The 26,639-nt window shown below is 53.2% G+C and overlaps 2 protein-coding genes and 1 non-coding gene across 19 annotated transcripts in view; 2 read left to right on the top strand and 1 right to left on the bottom strand.

The window, feature by feature from the left end:
- CHD3 (chromodomain helicase DNA binding protein 3) overlaps nucleotides 1-21,049 on the top strand; it is a 25,186-nt gene extending 4,137 nt beyond the window's left edge. For 2 of the 17 annotated variants that reach the window (XM_089900389.1, XM_022595400.3), the window contains exons 2-40: nucleotides 721-833; nucleotides 1,321-1,491; nucleotides 1,731-1,855; nucleotides 3,127-3,410; nucleotides 3,644-3,774; nucleotides 3,935-4,085; nucleotides 4,263-4,456; nucleotides 4,775-5,008; nucleotides 5,207-5,410; nucleotides 5,951-6,162; nucleotides 6,909-7,040; nucleotides 7,433-7,532; nucleotides 7,946-8,137; nucleotides 8,311-8,511; nucleotides 8,889-9,026; nucleotides 9,307-9,428; nucleotides 9,584-9,757; nucleotides 9,891-10,032; nucleotides 10,259-10,390; nucleotides 11,030-11,147; nucleotides 11,361-11,485; nucleotides 11,664-11,895; nucleotides 12,201-12,367; nucleotides 12,841-13,018; nucleotides 13,423-13,488; nucleotides 13,961-14,046; nucleotides 14,164-14,297; nucleotides 14,855-14,999; nucleotides 15,175-15,337; nucleotides 15,452-15,573; nucleotides 15,681-15,816; nucleotides 15,931-16,032; nucleotides 16,220-16,351; nucleotides 16,730-16,838; nucleotides 17,010-17,142; nucleotides 17,434-17,629; nucleotides 18,393-18,902; nucleotides 19,147-19,273; nucleotides 19,768-21,049. In XM_089900389.1, coding sequence (XP_089756515.1) covers nucleotides 721-833; nucleotides 1,321-1,491; nucleotides 1,731-1,855; nucleotides 3,127-3,410; nucleotides 3,644-3,774; nucleotides 3,935-4,085; nucleotides 4,263-4,456; nucleotides 4,775-5,008; nucleotides 5,207-5,410; nucleotides 5,951-6,162; nucleotides 6,909-7,040; nucleotides 7,433-7,532; nucleotides 7,946-8,137; nucleotides 8,311-8,511; nucleotides 8,889-9,026; nucleotides 9,307-9,428; nucleotides 9,584-9,757; nucleotides 9,891-10,032; nucleotides 10,259-10,390; nucleotides 11,030-11,147; nucleotides 11,361-11,485; nucleotides 11,664-11,895; nucleotides 12,201-12,367; nucleotides 12,841-13,018; nucleotides 13,423-13,488; nucleotides 13,961-14,046; nucleotides 14,164-14,297; nucleotides 14,855-14,999; nucleotides 15,175-15,337; nucleotides 15,452-15,573; nucleotides 15,681-15,816; nucleotides 15,931-16,032; nucleotides 16,220-16,351; nucleotides 16,730-16,838; nucleotides 17,010-17,142; nucleotides 17,434-17,629; nucleotides 18,393-18,902; nucleotides 19,147-19,273; nucleotides 19,768-20,008 — 6,374 coding nt within the window. In that variant the 3' untranslated portion in view covers nucleotides 20,009-21,049. Of the gene's footprint in view, nucleotides 1-720; nucleotides 834-1,320; nucleotides 1,492-1,730; nucleotides 1,856-3,126; nucleotides 3,411-3,643; nucleotides 3,775-3,934; nucleotides 4,086-4,262; nucleotides 4,457-4,774; nucleotides 5,009-5,206; nucleotides 5,411-5,950; nucleotides 6,163-6,908; nucleotides 7,041-7,432; nucleotides 7,533-7,945; nucleotides 8,138-8,310; nucleotides 8,512-8,888; nucleotides 9,027-9,306; nucleotides 9,429-9,583; nucleotides 9,758-9,890; nucleotides 10,033-10,258; nucleotides 10,391-11,029; nucleotides 11,148-11,360; nucleotides 11,486-11,663; nucleotides 11,896-12,200; nucleotides 12,368-12,840; nucleotides 13,019-13,422; nucleotides 13,489-13,960; nucleotides 14,047-14,163; nucleotides 14,298-14,854; nucleotides 15,000-15,174; nucleotides 15,338-15,451; nucleotides 15,574-15,680; nucleotides 15,817-15,930; nucleotides 16,033-16,219; nucleotides 16,352-16,729; nucleotides 16,839-17,009; nucleotides 17,143-17,433; nucleotides 17,676-18,203; nucleotides 18,903-19,146; nucleotides 19,274-19,767 lie in introns of those variants that run through there. The other 15 variants (XM_089900391.1, XM_089900392.1, XM_089900393.1 and 12 more) reach the window with 15 other exon arrangements.
- On the top strand, nucleotides 14,430-14,569 carry LOC115803632 (small Cajal body-specific RNA 21). Its single transcript, XR_004024388.1, has one exon.
- RNF227 (ring finger protein 227) lies at nucleotides 20,977-26,639 on the bottom strand. Its single transcript, XM_089900415.1, is given in 4 exon segments — nucleotides 20,977-23,080; nucleotides 23,179-23,288; nucleotides 23,290-23,577; nucleotides 23,579-26,639. Coding segments are annotated over 4 exon segments (567 nt in total). The 5' UTR covers nucleotides 23,692-26,639; the 3' UTR covers nucleotides 20,977-23,024.

The raw sequence follows: 26,639 nt of genomic DNA, 5'->3' as shown, positions 1-26,639 counted from the left end.
GGAGGAGGAATGTTTAGGTAATTGTGGAGACCTTCTTGGATGGGGTTAGGGTGTGACAAAGGAGCTAGACACTGTGATCCTGTGGGCAAGAAGTGAACATGCCTGACTGAGGATTTCTTTTCCTCCAGGGCTGTGCTGGGGTGACAGGAGGCTTGGTGATTATCTGAGGAAATATAAATAGAGGCCTCCCTCCTCACAAAAAGGATGTCAGGGCCCCAGGGTGTTAGTGTGAGAACCCAGGTGTCCACCTTTGGCTCTGCCGTCTCAGCATCTGGCTTAGGGAGCTGCCAGCTTGTGTCTCCCCACTCCAAGTGCTGGGGTCAGGCCAGGCCAGCAGCTGGGCATGGCTTCCCCAGTTCCTGGGCAGGATGCCAGCTGGCTAAGTGAGGGGGAAGGCAGGAGGAGCCCTGGCGGCGACTAAAAGGACCTGCCACAGTCAGAGCCCATGGCCTAGAGCCTGGTCCCTTGTTAGTAGGAGGGGAGAGATGGGAGTGGTTTGGCCGCTCTTCCCTTCTGACCCCTGACCTCCCATTCAGAACCCGAGCATCCCAGAGTACTCGAAACACTCTCTGTTTGCATCCAGCGGAGGGAGGCAAGGTTTGGAAGAGTTAATGCTGGAGTTCCTAGAGAGCAGCGGGAACTGAGGAGGTGAGGAAGGGAAGGGGCTGCAGAGACTGGGAACCTAGAGGCTTAGGTTTTCTGGTGCTCTCTGCCCCAAAGATAAGGATGACATTCGGCTGCTGCCTTCAGCACTGGGTGTGAAGAAGAGAAAAAGAGGACCCAAGAAGCAGAAGGAGAACAAGCCAGGAAAAGCCCGAAAACGCAAGAAGCTTGTAAGTGTTCAGGACTCCTATCTCTACAGCTAGGCTTGGAGACCCAGCCCTAGAGACCTACATTTTCTCTGGTCTTGATTACTGTGGGGATCCTGAAGTCAGGGAGGCCTGATCCCCTCTACCTGACCCCACCCCTGCTTGCTAGCCTGTATCTCCCAGGTCTGGGACCCTAACCTCACTCACCATGGCCTAGTGAAGAGCCCAGTTGTCGACTTGACTTGCCCTGCAGCACAGAGAAGCGGTTGAAAGCACAGGCTCTGGAGGTAGACTGCATGAATTTAGAGCCTAGCAGTCTTCTGTCTTCTTGGACAATTTATGTAGGTCTCTGTGCCTCAGTTTCCTCCTCTACAGAAAAGTGGATAAAGACAGATGTTACTATCATAGGATTGTTGTGAAGATCAAAAGAGACGATAAGTGTCATGTGCTGAGAACAGTTTCTGGCACAAGGAAGGGCTGAAGAAATAGTGTTTTTATTTCTTTCCCTTAGGACAGCGAGGAGGAATTTGGCTCTGAGCGAGATGAGTACCGGGAGAAGTCAGAGAGTGGAGGCAGTGAATATGGAACTGGACCAGGTCGGAAACGGAGACGGAAGCACAGAGAAAAAAAGGAGAAGAAGACGAAGCGGCGGAAAAAAGGGGAGGGAGATGGGGGGCAAAAGGTGAGTAGAATTAGGGAGTGAGGGGAGAAATCAGTATTAATGACAGGCATGAGGAGTGGAGGAGGGAGAGCCCTGGGCGAGCAGGGTGCTAAGTGGAGAGGCTGTGGTTTGTGAGGAGTGGGATTGGGCTGGGAATGGAGCAGGAAGCAGAAAGCCCAGGGAACCTGGTGGGTGGGTAGAGAGGCGTGTGGGGGGCCCAGGACTGGACCCCTGCGTCACTGAAGCCTGGTCTCGCCCAGCAGGTGGAACAGAAGTCGTCGGCAACTCTGCTTCTGACTTGGGGCCTGGAGGACGTGGAACATGTGTTCTCTGAGGAGGATTACCACACACTCACCAACTACAAAGCCTTTAGCCAGTTCATGAGGTGCGGTAGGGCTGAGGAGCCCTCTCGAGCAGACGCTTTTAATTTGGGGGAGGCCCTGGACCCTTCTGGAATCTGATGAAAGCTAAGAAACTGCTCTCCAGAGAAATTCACAGCACATACACATAAAATTCCCCATGTCATCTTAGGGAATTCCTGCACTCCTAGGATCCAAGGACTCCAGTCAGGAACCCTTCACTGGGGGGTCACAGTACCACTGCTAGGTTAGAAACCTCTGTGGTGACAGACTATCAGGAGGACAGATGGCCCTCCTTGGTCTAACAGTTCCAGTTTCCCCTGCCTGACTTCTCTCTAGACTGGAGCGGGGAGGTGGTATCCGTGTTCCCCAGTTTCCTTTGCTCAGTTATCAAGTCCTCTGTCCCTTCGTTAGACACCAGTAATAACGGAGGATGCATTGCTGACAGTGGGACCTGAGCTTCAGTGGCTCCCGCAGTAGAGTACAGAACAGTAGAGATGCCTTTTGGGCAGCAGGCACTTGAGCAGAGCCGTTCAACGCTCTGGAGGCAGCCTGCTGAGGTTCAGGTCCCGGTGTCATGTTGGGCAGCTCACTTCTGTGATCTTCAGTTTCCGCATCTGTGAAATAGGCACATAGTACGTACCTCATGGGGTCTTGTGGGGATTTGATGGGATGATGGATGGAAAGCTCAGCACACTCAGTGCCTGGCCCCTAGTGGTGTTCAGTCCCTGGTAGCTGTCCTTAGTCCCGTTGTCTCACTGCTTCACTACTAAAGACAGTGCTTCTGTCAGCACCGGGGTCACCCACGTCCTCACAAGAGCTTAACACCTCACCGCAGAGCAGAACCAGTGTGGCCCATCAGACTCCACCTGATGGGACCCTTCATCAGGGCCCCTGGAACTCTTTAGAAAAGCACAGAGAATCATAGCAACTCCTAGTAGTATTGCGAGGAAGAAATAAGGTATTATGTGTGTGGAAGCGTTTTAGGAACTGTAAAGTAGTTGTCCAAAGTAGAGCTTTTTTATTAATCTCATATTTTTTTATCCTTTTTAATCTGCATTTAAATTTTATTTTGCCTTTTTTTTCTTCTTCATACTTTTTTCTTGTTTTTTTAAACTTTTTTTTCCCTTCTTAAACTTTTTATTTTTTTATTTCAAAATTGATGTTATTCTTCGTAGGATGTATTTTCACCACCTAGGAATCCTAGCTGGCACATAGACTTAACTGGTGAGGGGGAAATGACAGTATTCCCAGACCATCGGTGAAGGGTCCGAGTGCGTGGCTTCTATATTTTCAGGCCCCTGATTGCTAAGAAGAATCCTAAGATCCCAATGTCTAAGATGATGACCATCCTTGGGGCCAAGTGGAGAGAGTTCAGCGCCAACAACCCCTTCAAGGGGTCGGCAGCTGCTGTGGCGGCAGCAGCGGCAGCGGCGGCCGCAGCTGTAGCTGAGCAGGTGTCAGCCGCAGTCTCATCGGCCACCCCCATAGCACCTTCCGGACCCCCCGCCCTTCCACCCCCCCCTGCTGCTGATACCCAGCCCCCGCCCATCCGAAGAGCCAAAACCAAAGAGGGCAAAGGTAAGAAACCCTCTAGTTGGAACAACTGTCACCTCACCCTCTAAACTGCATGTTCTCAAATTATAGTCCAGAGCTCTTGTCTTCTCGGCCCTGATTGTTGTAGAAGAAATGCTGTCCAGGAAGGGGCCTCAGTGAGACCATAGCCCACAGAGAGGTCCAGAAACCCTACGGCCTCCATTGTTCCTGGCTTTCATGACCTCGGCTTTTGCTCTGTCACCCCACTCCTCACTCAGGTCCAGGCCACAAGAGGCGGAGTAAGAGTCCCCGAGTGCCTGATGGACGCAAGAAGCTTCGGGGAAAGAAGATGGCACCACTCAAAATCAAACTAGGGCTGCTGGGTGGCAAGAGGAAGAAGGGAGGCTCGGTGGGTGGCCCCTCCCTGTCCATTATACTTCTGGGGTGTGGTCAGGGGCTGGGGGTCCAGACACAAGGGTCCATGAGGGCAGCTGGAGCGGGAGCCCAAGGCCTGGGGAGGGGAGTGGAATCCATTTGGCCTCTCTGACAGCCACGGGGGCTATGGGCAGTATGTTTTCCAGAGTGACGAGGGCCCTGAACCAGAGGCTGAGGAGTCAGACCTGGACAGTGGCAGTGTCCACAGTGCCTCAGGCCGCCCTGATGGCCCTGTCCGCACCAAGAAACTAAAGAGAGGCCGGCCAGGAAGGAAGAAGAAGAAGGGTAAGCGGTGTCAGCTGTGTGCAGTCCTGTCACTCAGCCTTCATTTCATTCCTTCGTTGTCTTTCTTATTTGTAGTGTTGACCTCTTTACTGAACGCTTTTCTCTTTCTCTCCCCTCCCGCATTCCGCCCTCCTTCTCTCTCTCTGTTTCCTTTGCCTCCACTGGGGTGTATGACAGTCCTGGGCTGTCCTGCAGTGGCCGGGGAGGAGGAGGTTGATGGCTACGAGACGGATCACCAGGATTACTGTGAGGTGTGCCAGCAGGGTGGGGAAATTATTCTGTGTGACACCTGCCCTCGTGCCTACCACCTCGTCTGCCTCGATCCTGAGCTTGACCGGGCTCCTGAGGGCAAATGGAGCTGCCCCCACTGTGTGAGTACTGGTGCCACCTCTTACGGCCCTCAGGGACCCACCCACCTCTTTCCTCCTTGCTTTCTCTTGTCCTCTCCCTACCTCCAGATGCCTGGGCTTCTCAGTAACAGATGTTGAAGTGTCCAAGATCCTAGTTTGATCCTCTCCCCCATTCCTTTGCCCCCAAAATTAGCATTTTGGGGACCTGAGATGTCCTGTTCCGTTGTTCCCAGCAATCTTCTCTGCACTTCTAGGATCTAGCTATCCTGGTTTGCCTCTGTCTTCCAGCCTCACTCCTTATCCTCTTTCTTGTGTCTGTGTCTGTCCTTGGCCTCCCAGGAGAAGGAGGGGGTACAGTGGGAGGCCAAGGAGGAGGAGGAAGACTATGAAGAGGAGGGGGAAGAGGAGGGGGAGAAGGAGGAAGAGGACGACCACATGGAGTACTGCCGTGTGTGCAAGGATGGCGGGGAGCTCCTGTGCTGTGACGCCTGCATCTCCTCCTACCACATTCACTGCCTGAACCCCCCACTGCCTGACATCCCCAATGGCGAGTGGCTGTGTCCCCGATGCACAGTGAGTGTGCCCATCTCTCAGGCTTTATTGTCAGCCCCGACTCCTTCTCCATCTCTGGGGCCCAAAGGTTGGGCTCGCTCTTTCTCTACTCTCCCCCACACCTAGCCTTTGATTCCCGTGTGGGACCCCCATCCTCCTACTCTAATGATGGGCTCTTTCTGCCTCTTTCTTTCCTCTTTGTGTGCGTCCATCCCGAAGTGTCCCGTGCTGAAAGGCCGTGTGCAGAAGATCCTACACTGGCGGTGGGGGGAGCCCCCTGTGGCAGTGCCAGCCCCCCAACAGGCAGACGGGAATCCAGATGCCCCACCCGCACGTCCTCTTCAAGGCAGATCGGAGAGAGAGTTCTTTGTCAAGTGGGTAGGACTGTCCTACTGGCACTGCTCCTGGGCCAAGGAGCTTCAGGTACAAGGGCCTCTCCTTCCCCGCCTCCTGGGGCCCCATTCACTGCCATTCTCTCTCTTGGCCCGCTGTTCTCTCGTCTTCCGTCCCCTCTGCTTTCCCTCACATTAGGCCTCTGGCCGCCCACACCCTACCAACTCCCTTAGTTTCCACACTTGGTTCTCTTGGACTCCAGTTCTCTTTCCCTCGGTCTCCGTTAAGTTCCTTCCCTTAGGTATAACATAGGCTTTCCTTAGCCTGCCTCAACTCCATCTCTTTCCTCATCCGTCTTAACCATGTTTTACTGATAGCCCCAATCTTAACAACCCTATTCCCTTCCTCCTTTTGCTTATTAATACCTCCCCACCCAGGTCCTGTCTCTGACTCTGTTCTCTGGCGTGTTATTCGTTCTCCTGCTTTGGATTTAACTCACTATGTCCCTCATCCCACCTCTTTCATTGCTTGCTTTCCCATGCCATTCCCCCTGCCGGCCTCTGCCCTGTCTCCTTTTGTCCTCTTGGGATGTTGGGACTATCTATTCCCTCCTCCTCTGTGCCCCATCAGCTGGAAATTTTCCACTTGGTAATGTACCGAAACTATCAACGGAAGAATGACATGGACGAGCCCCCACCCCTCGACTACGGCTCTGGTGAGGATGATGGGAAGAGTGACAAACGCAAGGTGAAGGACCCGCACTATGCCGAGATGGAGGAGAAGTACTATCGTTTCGGCATCAAGCCAGAGTGGATGACCGTCCACCGGATCATCAACCACAGGTGAGTCCTTGGTCCGTGCGAAGGCCTACCTGGGTTTTGCCACTATTCTTGTTGCGCTGTGGCTCCATGTTAGTATTTGTTGATTAACCAGATAATTGATCTAACTGGATAATTCCCACTGCAGCCCCAGCTCTTCTGGCTTTGTTTCCTCTATGGAGATGGGAGGAACCAGGAGGAAAGCCCAGCCCAGCACTGACTGCTTTGTCCTTGCTGCTTTTAATTTCTAACAGCTTAAGAAATGACACATGAGTCTGGGGATCTGGTTGTGAAAAAAGCAAAAACGTGAAACACATGGTTCATATAGACCAGTGTTTCTAGTACTTCTTTCTTCACAGTACTTATTACTAACTAATGTTACATTGTCTTTTATTTTTTTATTTCATCACTGCCTCCCCCAATAGAATGGGAGCTCCATGGGAATAGGTCATTTGTCTGCTTAGTTCTGCTCAATCACCCGTGCCTGGGACAGTGCCTGGCATGTAGTAGATGCTTAGTAAATACTGATTGGATGAACGAACGATGTTGAAGCCAGGGATGTTTTGTGATCGTTGATTTTTAGGAAGCCATCCTGAAAAAGTTAGGGTAGAACTTCAGCCATTCCAAACTGCCTTTCAGAGGCCCACCATTGAGGCTTAGGTGACAACGTCTGCATGTTTGCTGATAATTGTGTTGATTATGACTTTTTCTACTTGTGACACATACTACTTTTCTCCTCCTGCTCCTTCTCCTGGCTTCCCTCCCCACAGTGTGGATAAGAAGGGAAATTACCACTATCTAGTGAAATGGAGGGACTTGCCATATGACCAGTCCACGTGGGAGGAAGATGAAATGAACATCCCTGAATATGAAGACCATAAACAAAGCTACTGGAGACACCGGTGAGGGAGCCAGGTCATGGGTTAGAGGGAGTCTGAGGACAGAGGCATGAAAGCTAAACCTCCAGCATTAAATGAGATGCAGTAGGGACAGACCCAATCTAGAATTTAGGGCAGTGGGAGCCTGGGCTGGGTTGTTTGCGGTGGGGTCGGGAAAGAGGTGGTGTGAGGAACAGAAAGGAGATCTAGCCTGAGTAATGGGGATGAGGATGCTGAGGAGTGGGGAGGGTTGGCTTTAGAGCTGAACTCCATAGGGGTGAGGGTAAAGAACCTGGGAGAAAGGAAATGTGAGAAAATCTTGGTTATGGAAAGTGGGAGCTAGGTCTGGAGTGGGTTCAGAAGGACAGGGGGTGGGTCCAAGGACCAGGTCTCACTCAGACCCACTGATTTCCCAGAGAACTAATTATGGGGGAGGACCCCGCCCAGCCCCGCAAGTATAAGAAGAAGAAGAAGGAGCTGCAGGGTGATGGGCCTCCCAGCTCTCCTACTAATGATGTAAGTCCTCCCACTTGGCCTGTCTCCCGTTTCTGGAGCCATGGTGATTGAAGATTTCCTGGGGGCTTCTGACAGAACTTCCCAGAGTTTCAACAACTTCTTTGAACAGTAGCTCTTCCTTCAGTGTTCAGCTTTGCCCCAAGAGTGCTAGGAATTTTGGCACAGGAGTGAGAGCTGCTAGAGACAGCAGCACACAGGGCTCTTCTACCAGTTTCCTTCCCCACAGTGCTTCTGGGTATTGTTTTAAGGAATGAGGGGGAGGCACTGCAGACTCAAACTTTCATAAGCTCAGGCCACAGGAGAGGGACTTGTAATCCCATTTGACATCAGTGCCGGGGAGAGGGGAGGAGGAGGCCAAGACCGGAGGAGCAGCTGATGGCTCCCCTGAGCTCTCTGACTTCTTGATTCTACAGCCTACAGTGAAATACGAGACTCAGCCACGGTTCATCACAGCCACTGGAGGCACGCTGCACATGTATCAGCTGGAGGGGTTGAACTGGCTACGCTTCTCCTGGGCCCAGGGCACTGACACCATTCTGGCTGATGAGATGGGACTGGGCAAGACCATACAAACCATCGTCTTCCTCTACTCACTGTATAAGGAGGTGCTAGACTCTCGGGCCCTGAGGGGGACAGCCGTGCTGAGGCCTAGCCTGGACTGGGGAAGGTGGGAGTGGAGGGTGAGGGCAGAGAACTGGCGGGGAGGGGTGCGGCAGGCAGTGGACTGGGTTGTATAACCGTGAGCCTAGACTAATGGTCCCCCACCCTCGACTCCCAGGGCCACACAAAGGGTCCCTTCCTGGTGAGCGCCCCGCTCTCCACCATCATTAACTGGGAGCGGGAGTTCCAGATGTGGGCACCCAAGTTCTATGTGGTGACATACACGGGTGACAAGGACAGCCGAGCCATCATTCGTGAGAATGAGTTTTCCTTTGAAGACAATGCCATCAAAGGTGGCAAGAAAGCTTTTAAGATGAAGGTAAGCCCCTCTATCTCATGTCCTCTAAAGTGCTCAGATCTGTCGTTTCGTTGCCTCAACCAGGACTTCAGTTCCTTTATTCCCCGTTCAGCTTTCTCCCTCCTTTACTGCACCTTCCCTCACGCCTCTGCACTCCAGTCCTGGAGATGTAGTGGGTACTCCCAGGGGTGTACATGGATCTGTTCATCCTGGACGGGTGGTGGAAGATTGGGGGCCACATTCAGAAGTCCCTGCATGGAGTCAAAGTTGGAGGACAGGACAACGGGCTCCCTTTGGGAGTCTCAGTTAGGCCTGGGTGTCTGCGTGGAGAATGGGGGTGGAGGCCTAGATGCTTGGGTGTGGGGTGGCAGCCAAGTGGACAATGGTTGTGTTGGCAGAGGGAGGCGCAGGTCAAGTTCCATGTTCTCCTGACATCATATGAGCTGATCACCATTGATCAGGCAGCTCTTGGCTCCATTCGCTGGGCCTGTCTCGTGGTGGATGAGGCCCATCGGCTCAAGAACAACCAGTCCAAGGTGAGTGAGATACCCAGGCCTCAGAAACTTGAGGCTGTGGACTCCTACTTGCCCTAGTCCTAAAAAATAAAGTTTCAGGCACTTTCTGCAATCAGGGAGGCAGGAAGCCTGGGAATAAGTCTGGGGAGAAGTCCAGGTTGGAAGAGGGAGAGGACTAGGGATGTGAGGGCCTCTGATCCTGAAGGAAATAGCAGCTAGAGGCAGGGAAAGGTGATACTGTGGGCCAGCCACTGGCCACTGATGGGCCCTTTCCTCTGCCTTTCCTTGCCCCATTTTCTAGTTTTTCAGGGTCCTCAATGGCTACAAGATAGATCATAAGTTGCTGCTGACAGGGACTCCACTGCAGAATAACCTGGAGGAGCTCTTCCATCTGCTGAACTTCCTCACCCCAGAGAGGTTTAAGTAAGTGGCTCAGTAGGGTGGTCTGCAGAGAGGAGAGGTGGAGGGACTGAGAAGATGAGTGGGAGGAGGATTCATCTGGAGTAAAGTATAGAGCCTGAGGTCAGGGGCAAAGAACCTGACGCCTGTTCATTTCCTTTTCTCCTTCTGGCTACTAGCAATCTGGAAGGCTTCCTGGAGGAGTTTGCCGACATATCCAAAGAAGACCAGATTAAGAAACTTCATGACTTGCTGGGGCCACATATGCTGAGGAGGCTCAAGGCTGATGTCTTTAAGAATATGCCGGCCAAGACAGAGCTCATCGTCCGCGTGGAGCTGAGCCCCATGCAGAAGTGAGATGCAAGGCGGGTTACCTGGCCCAGGGTTGAGGATTTGGTGGCAGCTTTCCAAGAGTTGGTGACCAAATGCAACATCATAATTGCTTCCTTTATTGTGTCTCTTCTATGCCCCTGCCCTGGGCTTTAGGAAATACTACAAGTATATCCTGACCCGAAATTTTGAGGCCTTGAACTCACGAGGAGGTGGGAACCAAGTGTCATTGCTTAACATCATGATGGATCTTAAGAAGTGCTGCAACCATCCATATCTCTTTCCTGTGGCTGCTATGGTAGATACGGGAGCTGGGGGACTGTGAAATGCCTGGCTCTTTGGAAACATGGGCAGTTGAGCACAGGGCTGGAGTTGGGCTGGGAGGCCAGAGACTAGATTTCTGAGACGAGTAGGAATTGTAAAGGTGTGGAGCCTGGATTTGGGCCTCCAGCTTTCTAGGCATAGTCAGAATACGGGGGCGTGTTCACTGACCCTCTCCTCCTTTCTTCCTGCCTTCTTTTCAGGAGTCCCCCAAACTTCCCAGTGGGGCGTATGAGGGTGGGGCACTTATTAAGGCATCCGGGAAGCTCATGCTGTTACAGAAGATGCTGCGGAAGCTGAAGGAGCAAGGACACAGAGTGCTCATCTTCTCGCAGGTGACCCATCCCTGTAGCTCTTTCTCACCGTCAGATAATCGCTGACCTCATTCCTGTGGTTGCCACGGGATGCGAGGTTAGGCAATTACACCCCTAAGGGTTTCTGGTATAGCTAAGTTCATCTTGGTCTCTGATCCCTGTTCTTAATTATGGCTGTTGGAAGTTGTAGTCCAGTTTCTGTACGCCAAAAGGGGCGAAGGGGAAGGGTGAGCCATCTGCCTCCTACAGGTCATCTCTGGGACTGGTACTGTTTCTTAACCTTATTGGGGAAGGGAGGAGAGCACAGACCTTTTGGAAATCTGATGAAAGCTGTGGGTCTGTTCTCCAGAAAACTGCACACACAGCTAGACAATTTTGTACAGATTTTCAGGGGATTCATAGACTTGCCTGAAACTTTGTCATGGGTGTCAGAGGAGAACCTCTGCCTTAGGAGAAATGGTCTTAAATCAGGAGAGAGAGAATGACAAGAATGTCCCAGGAGGAGCTGGGGGTGGAGGAAGCAGCTCCGGGGGGTGTATGACAGGGCAGGGGTACAAGTGTAAGGACTGGGGTTGAGAGAGAATAAAGAGGTAGTCAGACCAGACAGGGCGCATCCCACTGCTTCATCGTTCTAGACTCCTGCCTTTTCTCTTGCTCTAGATGACCAAAATGTTAGACTTGCTAGAGGACTTCTTAGACTACGAAGGCTACAAGTATGAGCGCATTGACGGCGGCATCACTGGTGCCCTGAGGCAGGAGGCCATCGATCGCTTCAATGGTGAGGGGGGGCCTTGGTCCCTGCTGGGTGTGGGAGGCCCGAGAAACCTGTGCCTAGGTCCCTGGGTTGGGAGGGTGCTGGCCTGGGAGGATATTAGCCACCTGGGCTTTTGAGTTGAGGGCATCGCTGTTTGTAGTCAGGGAACAACTAGGAGCAGGTGGACAGACCTGCTGGGTACAAGAAAGGCCTGATTTCCTAATTCTTGCCTCCTAGCTCCTGGGGCCCAACAATTCTGCTTCCTCCTGTCCACCCGGGCTGGAGGGCTGGGCATCAATCTGGCCACTGCCGACACTGTCATCATCTTTGATTCAGACTGGAACCCCCATAATGATATCCAGGTGAGAGCATGCCTCCTGGAGCCCCTCTGAGCAAGGAGATGTGTCTGTCTGTTCTGGGGTCAGAAATAAACCTCTTGGTGGGTAGAAGACCCTTCTTTGTCAGCCTCTTTTCCAGAGCATGTAGGGGGTGTCTCCCCTGCCACTCCCCTGGCCCATCCCCACTTTCCGGCCCCTGCAGGCCTTCAGCCGTGCTCATCGGATCGGCCAGGCCAACAAAGTGATGATTTACCGGTTTGTGACTCGCGCATCAGTGGAAGAGCGAATCACACAGGTGGCCAAGAGAAAGATGATGCTGACGCATCTGGTGGTGCGGCCTGGGCTGGGCTCCAAGGCGGGCTCCATGTCCAAGCAGGAGCTGGATGACATCCTCAAATTTGGCACCGAGGAGCTATTTAAGGATGAAAATGAGGGTGAGAGCCTTTTCTGCAGCTCCCTGTAAGCAGGTCTTTGCTGTCTATGAGCACTTCTCTTCTGAAACCCCCTGAAGAAAATCTCTTCTCTGCATCCTTGGAGGAAGGTTGGCTTCTTTCCTTACCTGTAAGGTTGAAAACAACAGCAAATAAATCTCTGTGTAGACGTCCAGGGAAAGGGCCTTCTCCTCCAGAGCTCCCGTGAAAAGGAAGCAGAGGGGAAGGCTTTCCTCTGATGTCTCTAAAGTTCTGCCTGAGGTTCTGGTTAGAGCTCAGAGTCCCCTCTCATTCCCCAACTCCACCAGGGGAGAACAAGGAGGAGGACAGCAGTGTGATTCACTATGACAACGAGGCCATCGCTCGGCTCCTGGACCGGAACCAGGATGCAACTGAGGACACTGACGTGCAGAACATGAATGAGTATCTCAGCTCCTTCAAGGTGGCCCAGTACGTGGTGAGGGAAGAAGACAAGGTGAGAGGCTTGGGGCCAGACACTGTGCATCCCGGGCCACCTCTGAGGGGTGGTGTCCGACGTCCTTGACCAGACCTTGAAGTTGGAGGATCCCCCTTCGCTCTTGGTTTTTGTCTGATCTCTTACCCCAGTGCCCATCAGAGAGCGGTAGTGGACCTCAAACGACTTCTTGGTCTAAAGGATGAGACTGGACTTTGGAGAAAACTTAGGCAGAGAAAGCGGTGATAAACTCGGGAGGGAACCTTCTGAGTCAGAGTGGGAGGGACACAGAGGGCACTAGAGGAGAGGTTTGGAAAAAAGGGAAATCACGAGGAGGAGAAGCATATTGCAGGTAAGAGGTAAGGAAAACTCACACAGAGGACTTACACACAGTGACGAGGTCTAGGGCTGGGTGGAGGCAGGCGAGTAGGGATTTTGTCATGGTGGAAGGATTGGAAGGGGAGGCCTTCAGCGTTCGTCCTGCTGCCCTTCAGATTGAGGAAATTGAACGAGAGATCATCAAGCAGGAGGAGAACGTGGATCCTGACTACTGGGAGAAGCTGCTGAGACACCACTACGAGCAGCAGCAGGAAGACCTGGCCCGCAACCTCGGCAAAGGCAAGAGGGTCCGCAAGCAGGTTAACTACAACGATGCTGCTCAGGAGGACCAAGGTGAGGACCGCCCCTGACAGAGGGACCGAGAAGGGGAGAGTGCGGAGTTAGGAGTCAGGGCCTTCCCTGCCAAGTGGAAAGAGATTAGGAAGGGACACTGGGAGCTACCCGGAGGCCGGGTGGATTTGCAGGTGATCTCAGCTATCTAGCAGTTGCAGAGGACTCAGATGGACACCCAGGGGTCCCTGTTGAGAGTGGGTTATGCAGGAGTCAGGAGGTAGGTGGGTGAGTGGACATGGTGTGTGGTGCTGAGTCAGACGGCAGGCAGTCATCCGGCATCCCTAGGAGGGCCGAGGCCAGAGCAAAGGTGCAGAAGTCTCCGAGGGGAGGCGTCCAGACAGAAGGGCCCCAGCCTGGGCTTATGCAGGGAGCCATCACTGACCACTGAGCCCTTCCCCTCGCAGACAACCAGTCAGAATACTCAGTGGGATCAGAGGAGGAGGATGAAGACTTTGATGAGCGTCCTGAAGGTGGCATCGGTTTTCTTGTTTTTCTACCGCACCTCTTCCCATTTCACTTCCCATTGTCTATTAAGCCCACTGTTTTTATACAAAATGCTCATTTGTAGAAAAAGTAAAGATTGCAGGTAAGCAAAACGGAAGAAATATCTGTAATCTTGCCACTGTTAAAATTGGGAGTATATAACCACGCAGGCTTAGATACCTAGATGAAAGATCGAGAAAGGTAACATCCTTTTACATTCCTACCAGTAATCTTGCTTGCATCGTATGGGTGCTACTGATTTTTTAGTATGACTCGATTCTTTTGGACCTATTGGGTTAGTAGTTCTGAATGCGCTGGGAAGAAAATTAGAAGCGCCTCAGAGCTGACACAGGCCTTTCCTGTGTTCTGTATCTTGTGAGAATGGAGGGCTAGGAAAGAGTGAGGGGGGGGGAAGGAGGTGGCAGCTCTATTAACTGGGGTCACCATCTCCCCACCCAGGGCGTCGACAGTCCAAGAGGCAGCTCCGGAACGAAAAGGATAAGCCACTGCCTCCACTGCTGGCTCGAGTTGGGGGCAACATTGAGGTGAGAGCTGGCCTAGGCCCCTCTAGGAAATTGAAGCTGAGTCACTGATGGTAGAACAGACCAAGAAATGAGATCCTGGACATTCACTGCCCACTCCCTCCTTGCCCCCATCATCAGGTGTTGGGATTCAACACCCGTCAGCGGAAGGCCTTCCTCAATGCTGTGATGCGCTGGGGCATGCCACCACAGGACGCCTTCACCACCCAGTGGCTGGTGCGGGACCTCAGGGGCAAGACTGAAAAAGAGTTCAAGTGAGTGGGGGTGATACAGGGCTGAGCTGGATGGAAGGGTAAAAACTTTGGGTGTTACTGCCTTCCTCTTGGCCACCATATGATGTGACCTTACTCAACTGATCACCGTACTCCCTGCCAGACAGTCTTTCCTGGCTCAGTTTCCTGGGGGGTGGGCTCAGCCTGCCCCACCTCCCCTCAGATGAGCCTAGAGCAGGGAGGCCAGGCTTCCTCCCCAATGGGAGAGGCAGTTGAGACAGGAGCCTCGCCTGGGCTGTCCTTGCCTCACATTTATTTGACCATGATAACCTGGCAGGGGGGCTGGTGGGAAGGATGAAGAGCTGACTGATGGGGCCTAGGAATGAAGTAACCAAGACCAAGGGGACTGTGGAAATGCAAGGGGAGGGGCAGATGGGGGAGTTAGGATTTGGAGGACAGGTGATGGTGAGATTGAGAGGCCCAGGGGAGGACCCCTGGAGGCACCCGGGAGTTTCAGGTTCAGTAATCCCTGTGCCCCCTTTACTGCCCTGCCCCCCCTAAGGCTCTTCTAACACACCTCCCACCCCCGTGCTCCTTAGGGCCTATGTGTCTTTGTTCATGCGCCATCTCTGTGAGCCCGGGGCAGACGGCTCTGAAACCTTTGCTGACGGGGTCCCTCGGGAGGGACTGAGTCGCCAGCAAGTGTTGACCCGCATTGGAGTCATGTCTCTCGTCAAGAAGAAGGTATCCGTCTTCCCCTCAGCCAAAGAGGCTGGCCGCCTAGGCCCTGTGCTCCTCTGCCTCTCGTCCCTGAGTTCCGGACTCACGCTGGTGCGAGAAAGGGAGAAGCGCTGGAGCTTGCTGTATGTCCGGTCGCCGGAGCTGATCTCTGTCCCTACGACTCCCCCGCACCCTTCAGGTTCAGGAGTTTGAGCACATCAATGGGCGCTGGTCTATGCCGGAGCTGATGCCTGACCCCAGTGCTGACTCCAAGCGTTCCTCCAGAGCCTCCTCTCCTACCAAAACGTCTCCCACCACTCCTGAGGCTTCTGCTGCAAACAGTCCTTGCACCTCAAAACCTGGTAATCAGCTCAGGATGGCAGGAGAGACAGATGGGGCCAGTGTCCGTTAGACGCCAAGGGTCTGGAGTTGGGGTGGGGAGTTTCTGCCTGCCTCACTCTGCCTTACCCCCGCAGCTACTCCAGCTCCCAGTGAGAAAGGAGATGGCGTAAGGACACCTCTGGAGAAGGATGAAGCAGAAAACCAGGAGGAGAAGCCAGAGAAGAATAGCAAAATTGGGGAGAAGATGGAAACAGAGGTGTGTGTGTGGCTACCTAGCTTCCTTTGAGGGAAGGGAGTGGCAGAGTCGTGGAGGCAGGTGTCTAGGAGCCGCCACTTCATCCTGACTCCGTTGTCCTCCTTTAGGCTGATACCCCCAGCCCAGCCCCATCACTTGGGGAGCGGCTGGAGCCAAGGAAGATTCCTCTAGAGGATGAGGTGCCAGGGGTACCTGGAGAGATGGAGCCTGAACCTGGGTACCGTGGGGACAGAGAGAAGTCAGGTGGGTGCATGGCCTTAGGGGTGATGGGGGGCTTAGAATTTGGGGGTTCCCTCTTCCTGGGGTCAGGGGCTGAGGGTGACATCCTCCCTTCCTGTCCCCTACCCCCTCCCACAGCCACGGAGTCGACGCCAGGAGAGAGGGGGGAGGAGAAGCCGATGGATGGACAGGAGCACAGGGAGAGGCCGGAGGGGGAGACGGGGGATTTGGGCAAGAGAGGTAATGGGTGGAAGGACCGGACACCTGGGTCCCTGAGGGAATCAGGGGAGGGGAGGTGGAGTTTTGGGAACCAAATGCCTGGGTCCTGGGTGGGTAGCTGTTCCAGGGGCCAGTACACTACAGAGAGTAGTCTTGGGACCTGGGAGGAGACTCTCCTGAGGTGTGAGCTCTGCCCTGTCTGCCGTAGCAGAAGATGTAAAAGGGGACCGGGAGCTTCGACCTGGGCCTCCTCGAGACGAGCCGCGGTCCAACGGGCGACGTGAGGAGAAGGCAGAGAAGCCGCGGTTCATGTTCAATATTGCAGACGGTGGCTTCACAGGTGGGGGGGTCCTCACTGCCCTCTGCTCCTCACTGGGGTTAGCTCATCCTCATGGGGTTTCTCTTTGGGCCTGAGGCCTCCTTCCGCCTTCAGTTCCAAGTAACTGTCAATGAAATGGTGCATGCTGCCTCTGATCCTTGCCCTTGGTCCTCCTTAAGTGTACTCCTAACTCCAAAGCTGCCTTAATCCCACCTGTACTCTTAATCCTAACTTGAACCTTGTTTGTAACTAGTTTTATTCCTAACCCCTCACCTAACCTTGCCCTGTTCCTCCTAAAAAGCCCTTAGTCCTGTCCCACTGTTCAGTTCCCTCCTCTGTACCAGTCTGTTGGGCTTCACAAACTCCTGATGCCTCATCTGTCTTCTGTCCTCTTTTCAGAGCTCCACACGCTGTGGCAGAATGAGGAACGGGCAGCTGTTTCCTCGGGGAAACTCAATGAGATCTGGCACCGAAGACATGACTATTGGCTTCTGGCTGGGATTGTCCTGTATCCTTGGCTACAAATGCAAGAAAAAAATGTTCTCTCAGCCTGGAGAGAGGGGAACTACACTTAGGGAAGGGGGCCTAGTGCCACACTTTGGGGCGACCAGGCCAAAAGGAAGGCGTTCACAGCCCAGCCCTGTTAAATTCCTTGATGATCCACTTCCTTTATTGGCAGCCATGGCTACGCACGGTGGCAGGACATCCAGAATGATGCTCAGTTTGCCATTATCAACGAGCCATTTAAAACTGAAGCCAATAAGGGGAACTTTCTGGAGATGAAAAATAAGTTCCTGGCCCGGAGATTCAAGGTGAGGATGAGGGAGGAAAGGAACAGTGTTGAAGAGGGGCTTGGGTGAGAAGTGGGACCAGATCTGGTTGGAATGTAGGCAGGGTTAACACCTTGAGGGTTGAGGCGATGCTTGAGGCAAAGACCAGAGGGTCACCTTGTGTTTGGCACTGTGGTCTGGATCGGGGTCACAGTCAGTATTGGTGTGGAGCTGGGGGTCTGGGCCGCTGGTGAGGGCAGTGTGGGTCTCCAGCCCCGAGCTGCGTGCTTGCTGCTGGCAGCTCCCGCACTCACCCCCTCCCCACGCCCTTAGCTCCTGGAGCAGGCGCTGGTGATTGAGGAGCAGCTGCGGCGGGCGGCCTACCTGAACCTATCACAGGAGCCGGCGCACCCCGCCATGGCCCTCCACGCCCGCTTCGCCGAGGCCGAGTGCCTGGCCGAGAGCCACCAGCACCTCTCCAAGGAGTCGTTGGCGGGGAACAAGCCGGCCAACGCCGTGCTGCACAAGGGTAAGGGCCGCGGCGGCCCCGCGCGGGGGAGGGCCCACAACGCTGCGTAAGTCTTCACCCCGCACCCCTCAAAATCTTCCCACCCCTCTGACCCCTTTACCCTCTGAACCACCCCCCTCTGACCTCTGACCCCACCCCGACCCACCTGGTACCCCCTTGGTTTTTAGCTTCTAGGATTCGTGCAGCCAGCCCTCATCCGTGCCTAGTAGCATTCACATCAGTGCCTAAGGGAGGGACCTTCCCCCCAACCCCCCAATCTCCATGAGACTGTGCCACGTCCCCTCCACAGGGCAGAACTTCTTCGCTGACCCACACACCTGCCATATTGCTAATAGCACTCTCTCTGGGGCCCTGGCCTGTGTATAGTCCACAAAAGTCCTTACCCCCGGTCCCACAAACCACGTTCCTCACGTCTCATTCACCCCATGAAGCAGAAAGCACCTCCGTCCCACCCTCTGACCCTACCCCATGAAACTTCCCTTTGACCTTCAACCCTTCCTCCCAAACCCTCTTACCTTGATAATAATAGATTAAGTTCTAAAGCCCTCTAACCATCTAATCCTGTCTGATGTAGTGACTGATTCCTGGCCCCTTTGACTCCTGTTCTAATTCCTTGAATCTGTAATGCTGACCCTCTAACCTCCCTCCCCCCCTTACATATTAAAACTTTGATTCCTTACGTCTTTGACACCACTTACCACCTCCCACGCCTCCTGACTATTTCCTCCCCATCATCCCCAACCCCAAAACCTCACTCTTTCAGTATGGGATGTTCTGACAACTCCCCGCCCCCATGTCTTCCGATGTCCTCCCTCCCCTATCTCCCTTTTCTCCATATTCCCTTTTCCTTTCTTCTTTCTCTCCATCTGTGTCCTCTGTGGTGATCTGGTCTCTCTGCCTCTTTACCTGACACTTTTTCTTGTCCCCGAGTTGCTCTTTTTTTCTACTTCTGTCATTTCCTTGGTCTCTGATTCTTCGACATCTGTGCCCTCCTCTCTCTCCTTCTCTGACTGTATCTGTCCATGTGACTCCTCATCTCTTTTCCTGGCTCCATCTCTCCCTTTCCCTGTCTTTCTCTTGCCCTTCTTTCTCCGTGGCCCGGGCCCCAGTTCTGAACCAGCTGGAGGAGTTGCTGAGCGACATGAAGGCGGACGTGACCCGCCTGCCAGCCACGCTGTCCCGAATACCCCCCATCGCAGCCCGCCTTCAGATGTCCGAGCGCAGCATCCTCAGCCGGCTGGCCAGCAAGGGCACGGAGCCTCACCCCACACCGGTAACCCTCTTTCCCCCGACTCCAGTTTTCCCTGTTGGTACTCCTCCTGCACACGTAGGAACACCTCCTTCAGAGCCCCGTGCAGTGTGGAACAACGACCTGCTCCAGCACGCTCGTCAGCCTTGAGCCTCCCTGCCTGTGTGATACCCCTCAGTAGTTCTGGAGTTGGCCCATGATGTCTCCCCGACAGCTTCTTTCCTCACAGACTGTGGACCCTCTAATGTGGGCTCGCTCTCTCTTCCAGGCCTTCCCCCCGGGGCCGTACGCTACACCTCCGGGGTACGGGGCGGCCTTCAGCGCCGCACCCGTAGGGGCCCTGGCCGCCGCAGGCGCCAATTACAGCCAGATGCCTGCAGGGTCCTTCATCACAGGTCAGCTGGTGACTTCCTGCCTCCTGCTCCTTGCATTCTTCCTTTTCCAAGCTTCATCCCTGCTCAGCTACCCTTTTACTTGTCCAGCCCATCTCATTTCCTTGGAAGTATCCAGTGTTTTATGGAATGGAGTGGTTCTGGACTTTGTTTTTCCCATCCCTTTCTCAGCTTCTCTTCCATTCCCATCGTCAAAAACCTCATCTAGGGTTTTAGTGGTTCTGTGGCTTGGTACTACCTACCTGAGCCTCCTCCAGCTGTTTACTTCAGAGGAAGAGAATATGAAATTGGAAGGGGGTTCCGGGGAAAGTTGGAGCGTGTGTTCCATCATGCATACAGTGGGGAATCTCAGAGAGAGAGATTTTTTCCCATCCCTACCTTAGAAAATTGGATGTGGCATGAGGTGACCTAGAAGTAAGAACATACTGTCGTCAGGAAGCAGTCGACAATGGGAAGTGAAGGAGGGATTGACCCTTCCTTACCCCCTTCCCAAACAGCCGCCACCAACGGCCCTCCAGTGCTGGTGAAGAAGGAGAAGGAAATGGTGGGGGCATTGGTGTCAGACGGGCTGGATCGGAAGGAGCCCCGAGCCGGGGAGGTGATCTGTATAGACGACTGACCGGATCCCAGGCCTGCCCTTCACCCAGGCCCCGTCCCCGAGGCCGACCCCCAGCTCAGGCTCTGGGGCCTGTTGCCAGTCCTCCGCCTTCCCCACCCCTTGGGCCCCCGCTGGGCTAGGAGCCCCTTTGCCCCTCTCTACAGCTCTCTTCAAGAAGGGCCCTTTGTCCTTCTCCACCCCGTGCACCTTTCCCACCGTGCTTTGAAGACTGTGCTGGTGAGAAGAGGTCTGGGTGGGAGGTGGTCAGCAGGGTCTTCCGAGTACCTGTACCCCCCACTGCCCAGCACACACAGCTTCCCAGTGAGCGGCTGTGGGGGGGGGGAAGAGGTGGAGCCGCCCCAGTTCTTATTCCTGCAGCGTAAGCTCCATCTCTTGCAGAAGTGGGGGGTTAGCCTTGCCCGGCCTTTAGGGACTTTGGTGGGGAAAAGAGCTTTCAAGAGAGGAGGGTGACTTTAGAGAGGGGTGGCAGTGAGCCCTGGGAGGGTGGAAGGGAAGAGGAGGGGCGGCTGCATGTTTCCTTCCCCTACCTCCCCCCAAATGGAGGGCGGAGCAGTTAACAAGGGAGGGAGTCCATTGCTGTTCAGCCTCAGAATAAAGGCGCCGTTCACTGGCTCAGTTACCTCCTGCGTACCGGCATCTTGTGTTGGGAATCTTCCCCCCTCCCTAGGGACCAAGGACCACCCCTACAAAGAGAGTAATATTTGGGTGATACTCCCTTAAGCCAAAGAGGAGCTCCCCAATCTGTCCTAGGGACCCAGGTAACCTAGAAAGGGTGGTGGAGAACACAATGGGCCAGATGTGGGGGGAGCCCCCAGTTTTGGGGCTCAGGTTCTTGGAGGACTTCTACCCTCCCTCCTGAAGACCTGGATATGAACTAAACTTGAGTGGGTCAGGCAGGGGGTCTAGTCAGGGGACTACCTTGCCTTTGGGACCAGAGCAAAATAGTGGAGGGCAGGCTGGGGAGACATGGGCACATCCTCCTCCCCAGGAGGGGCTGGGGAGAGTGGCAGTTTGCATGGCGAACCCCCCACTTGCTCTTCGCTCCCCTTCACTTTCTTGCTGCTCCTTTCCCGGTCTCTTCACACCCACTCCTGGTCTGTCCCAGTCCCCTCTTCTGTATCAGGTTTATTGGTTGTACATATAAATTATACTTTCCTTTCTGTGTGCTCTGTTATTTTTGAGTGGGGGAGTTCTTTGGTTTCGGGGAGGGATGAGGAAAGAAAGGGTGTTGCTTCCTGCCATTTCCTATTACCCATTTCTCTCTTTTTTTAAATCTTGTGACTTTTCCTTTTTCTCATTTTTATTTGTTGGATCATCAGCTACAACTCCAAGGCTCTTTTTCCAACCCTCACCCCAGTGTGATGAGCTCAGCGGAGATGGAGGGTGACAGCAGGACACCTCCACAGGCCTCAGGTTGAGATCAGAGAGATAGCAGGAATTACTGGACAGAAGTTTAGTGGGAGGGGTGCCTGATAAGTTTCAGAACTGCCTTCCATTCATCCTTTTGATCGTCCTTTCCACCTTCAGCTTGTTTAGTTCTGCCAAGAGTCAGTAGAGGTCACTACAGCTTCATAGGTTCAGTTCCCAGTTGCAGAAGCACACTTTTATTTTAAAGGAGCTGGGGGGTGGGGGGTCAGACCTGCATAGCTTGCTAAAGATTTGAACCGCTGGACACTACAGCTTGACATGTATTCACTACCAGAGCTTCTCAGAGGCTGAGAGACCAGACAATTTTTGAGGCTATTATATTAAAAAATGTAATTCCAACAAGCATTTATTGAGTACATGTTAAAAACACTGCTGTTGCCCTTGGAGATACAACAGTCACAAGTTAGTCACTGCTGTCATGGAGCTTACACTGTAGTGCAGGACACCAACAAAACACATATCAGAAAATAAAAGTAAAAAAACAAGGCATTGTATTACAGAGGGTGAGGGAGGGGGCTACACCAGATTGAAAGCCGAGAAAGACCTCCCCAAAGAGGGAATATTTAAGCTGAGACTTAACGAAAGGAAAAAGGTAAAAACATAGTTAGAAAAATTGAGGTTTATTCTTAATAAGTTCCCCTTTTTAACTCAGGGGAAAATGTAACATAGTCTAGGACCTGGACCAGTGCTTCTTAAATTTTTATTTAAATGGATCACCTGGGATTCTTGTTAAAATGCAGAGTCTAATTCAGTAAGTCAGAAGTGAAATCCTGAGATTTTGCACTTCCAACAAGCTCCCAGTCATGCCGATGCTGCTGGTCCTTGACTGTAACTCTACGATCACAAGATACGAACAGGACTTTTAAATTGAACCCCTGCCCTGAAATAGGTGATGTCTAAATATGGGACACAAGTTTAAAATTGTATGATGAGCATCTTTTTTCAGTAGTGACAGTGTTTCCTTGTGGCTGTAAAAATAATATCGAAAGTTTACAATTCACTGCCATAGCCAAATGGCTCTCCCTCCTATCCTTGATAGGCCCTAATGAGGTGACTCGGATAAATGCCCTTTGGACGTCGTCATACCTGCCCTAGCAGGTTGAAGGGAGATTCTGAAATGAAGCGAGGCTCCTAATCTCATAGGTGGGGATGCGTCTTGACAATTTTAGGAACACAGTACTGGGAAGGGGGAAACTAGTAGGCATACCAGCGGAGGGAGTAGGGGGGGTACGGTTTATTTTTCTCAGTTCTCTTAGGTGCTAGAGAAGTGAGATTAATATGATATGGAAATCAGCCTCTTCTCTCCCGTTCCGTCTTTTTTAAACTTTCAAATCATTGACACAGAATTGCTAAAATGGGACCTGTTGCTCCCACACATCAGAGCTGCCCTGGACAAAAGCCAAAGTCACAGCTAGGGAAATAGTCTGTCTGCTTCCCACGGGAACGTAGACTTTGTTTCTATCCTCCCTGGGCCATTCCATCCTGAATATGCAAGGCTGGCACAGTCGGGGGCGATTCGTCTAGGAGCCTCCCCAGCGCAGCATCAACACCTCCCAGGGCGTTCCCTTCCGCCCTTGGCTCACCTCCCTCATCCGTGACACTCCGGGACATGACAGGGGGTGGGCTTGGCACCAGTTCCTTGTAGTACAGCGCACCCCGAGAATGCAGCTCCCGCCTTTCTTCTGCCGTAGCTTCAGGGTTCCGCGGTTACAGCGTGCAGCGGGTCATGTGGGCCGAGTCCTTGATCTCCGGACAGTACAGCACTGGGGGGAAGGAGGAGGATTAGTGGCAGCGGAAGGGCGCAGCCGAACCGGCGTTCCGGGGCGCTCTCCCTCCACTGCCTACCCGGGCGGCCCCTCACCGTTGCTAGGCAGCGGGCGCCGCCACCTGCGCGCGGGTGCCAGCACCCGGGCCCAGGGCCGCAGGAGCTCACGCCATCGCGCGCTCCTAGGCCCCGCCCCCTTCTCTCCGTTTCCTAGTCATCGGCCTCTCGGCCGCCTCACCGCTTTTCCGAACTGGACCACCCGCCCCATTAGATTCGTGCGCGGCCCGCTCTGTTGCCTCCAAGCGTGACCACAAGTCCGGGTTGACAGCGACTTCAGTGACCCTGCCGCGCGGGAGCAGGGTGGGCGTGCGACAGAAGGGGCACATGACGACGTGGCGCAGACTCACTGCGCGCGCGGCCGCCCCGCCGCCGTCGCCACGCGCCGCCAACTCGCGCAGACAGGCGGTGCAGAGCGTGTGGCCGCAGCGGGCGCGCCGTCCCGGGGAGGCGGCGGGGCTCGCGGTCCCCGAGGTTGAAGGGCCGGTAGCAGATGTTGCAGTCCAGCTCGCCCCGCTCCGGAAGAGACGGCACCCTCACCAGGAGCTGCATCGTGCCCGCCGCGGACTCCAGGGCGTCGCTAACGGAGCGGGCCTGTTCTGGGGCCCGCGCCGAGGCCTGTTGCCCCTTTTAATAGTGAGACCCCCGCCCCTCTTGAGGCGTCAAGCGGCGGTCAGGCCGCTCCCCGCGGCAGCACGCGTGGGGGCGGTGGAGGTGCGAGACCCCAAATGCCAGCCATGGCGAAGCGAGGGGAGCGGGCCAGGCGGTGCGAGGGCTGGGGAGGGGAAGTCGCGGCATGCCCCCCACACACACTCCGTCCATGGCTTCCTTTATCCCCCACGCAGAACCAGCGTTCCTTAATTCTACTGTGTGCAAATCCCCAGTTCCCTCCCTGGGCCCGGGCCCTCAGCCACTGGCACAGGGTTTCTCACACTCTTTCACAAACCACCCAAACGTACTTCGTAAGCCAGTGACACCGCCCATTCTGCCCAATCTTTAGTGGGCTTCTGGGCGTTTGAGCAGATGTTGCCCTCAATTTTCCTTGTTATATACGACCTCCCTGTGTTCTTGTAAGAGTGGCTTCCCAAATTTTATTCTCAAACTGCTTAACTCCCAGGTGAAATCTCAGCCTAAGGAGGGCCCTAGATTCCAGGACCACGGCCTTAGGAATGCTGGGAATCCTATCCTTACTGAGTAGCCAGGCCTGGACACCCACACGCCATGATGGCTCCAGCAACGCAGCCCAGCCTGAGCTCTGACTCAGGGGTGTGACTTCTGCTACAGGTAAACAGGACACAGTACTCACAGCCCACATTCCCTCACGGTGCCACACCCATCCCCCAGCCGCAGCCTCACCCTCCTCTCCTGGACCTGCGGTCCAGATTCTGTTGTGGAGGTTCATAGCACGGACTCCAGAGCCTGCTTACCAGTTGTGACACTTTGAGCAAGTTACTTAACTTCTCTGGGACTTGGTTTCCTCATCTATAACATGTGGATGATAATAGGATTGAATCAGCTTATATACTGATTCTAAGGTGCTTAGAATGATACTTGGCACACAGTAAACACGCCATATATTAGCTGTTGTTAGTATCCTGTGACCCAGCCTATGTTGTGTTTACTTTAACTTCTTGGCACCCAACGTTTCCAATACCCATTTCTTTTCTTTTTTTTTTAAACCCTGTTGCTTTCACCTTAGTAACACCCACTCAACCTTCAGCTCTCCATGCAGCCTCACTGTGTGAAATACCCACTGTAGACTCTGGTAACACCACGTGCTTTCCTCTGGACTTTGGACAACCAAAGTTTGTGTGTGTTTGGGGGTTACTTGTTACTTCTTTGCCTTTCCCATCTGTAAACTTCACAATGGTTGTTCTGAGTCTGGTTTTGTTCACCACTGTGTCCCTGTGCTTTGCCATAGTAGGACTCAATAGATAAATGCTTGTTAAATTAATGAACGAGGTGAGTGATAAATATGGTAAACAAGGGAATTCCCTGGCTGTCCAGTGGTTAGGACTCTTTCCCTGCCAGGGGGAACTAAAATCCTGCAAGCCATGCAGCACGGCCAAAAAATAAATAAATAAATAAATTATATATATATATATATATATATATATCGTAAATGAGGTGTGACAATAAAGGAAGATTCCTTACAAGGGGTTTCTAACTGCCTCTGAAGGTAATTCTAAGAGGACTTTTTTAAATGTTTTGAGCAATGGGGTAGGCATCATTAAAATAAGTGCACAACCCTCCAAGGTAACTGTTTAAGGAGAGTACTATTTTGAATTTATAAATTCTTGTATGTTTGTTACAGAATAACTAACAATAGTCACACATTTTTACCTCTTTGTTTCCTCCACAGTCTTCCAAAATGAGTGGGAGATGATAGGAGTGGATGTAAGTATTCATTAGTTGATGCCGTTGGCTGCTAATCCAGTAAATGGCATGCTGCTGACTTCTCTCTTTTGAAAATTGGTTTTATTCTGCTCTCCCAGCTTCGGGATCAAGGAAGGGTGAGGATGGGAAGAAGGGAGATGGTGAGGTTTCATATATATATATATATTTTTTTTCTTTTCTTTTTTTTTTTTTTTGCAGTACACGGGCCTCTCACTGTTGTGGCCTCTCCCGTTGCGGAGCACAGGCTCTGGACACGCAGGCTCAGCGGCCATGGCTCAGGAGCCTAGCCGCTCCACGGCATGTGGGATCTTCCCGGACTGGGGCACGAACCTGCATCCCCTGCACTGGCAGGCGGACTCTCAACCACTGCGCCACCAGGGAAGCCCGGTGAGGTTATATTTTAAGGGAGGCAGAGCTCATCCTACCCTGCCTTGTGATCTTTAAAGGTTATAACTTTCCACCCACTTTGTGTCCCAGGGAAATCAGAGTTCTTTGGGGAAGAATAAGGGTAAGGCTTCGACATAATCCCATTTGCTTCTGCTTTTCCACCACTCTCACACCTGATCTTTGACTTGTTTTCTTTTTTTTCTTTACAATATTTCTTTTCCCTGTCTCTGTATCATTTCAACCATAGACCGGTTTTCATTTTACCTCTCCTTCCCCAAATCCCAAAGCCTCAACCTCAGAACAGCCCCTCCCCCTCAGCCACAGTAAAACCACCTAGATAGTTCATTGGCGTATGTGTGGGTATCAGGCAAGAGGGAACAAGACGAATGGCTAATATAACTTTCAAAACAAAACAAGGGGGCTTCCCTGGTGGCGCAGTGGTTGAGAGCCCGCCTGCCGATGCAGGGGACACGGGTTCGTGCCACAACAGCGAGAGGCCCGCGTACCGCAAAAAAAAATCACAAAAAAACAAAACAAGGGTAAGAGTGAGCATCAGAGGGAGGTGCAACAAAGCTATGAAGTCAGGCCTGTGGGTTCTAAGGAAGAAAGCTGTGGCCTGGAGGATCAGGTGCCTGGGTCCTTGATGAGAGCAGTGACTAGGAGCATGACGCCTGGGTCACTAAGGTAAAGGAGCAGTGGAAAGGTAGTGCTGGACC

Source organism: Delphinapterus leucas, chromosome 19 (genome assembly GCF_059928025.1).
Source record: "Delphinapterus leucas isolate spDelLeu-1000000601 "Yukka" chromosome 19, BTC_Dleu_Yukka2, whole genome shotgun sequence".
NCBI classification, from domain to species: domain Eukaryota; kingdom Metazoa; phylum Chordata; class Mammalia; order Artiodactyla; family Monodontidae; genus Delphinapterus; species Delphinapterus leucas.
This window is presented reverse-complemented; position numbering and strand designations above follow the sequence as displayed.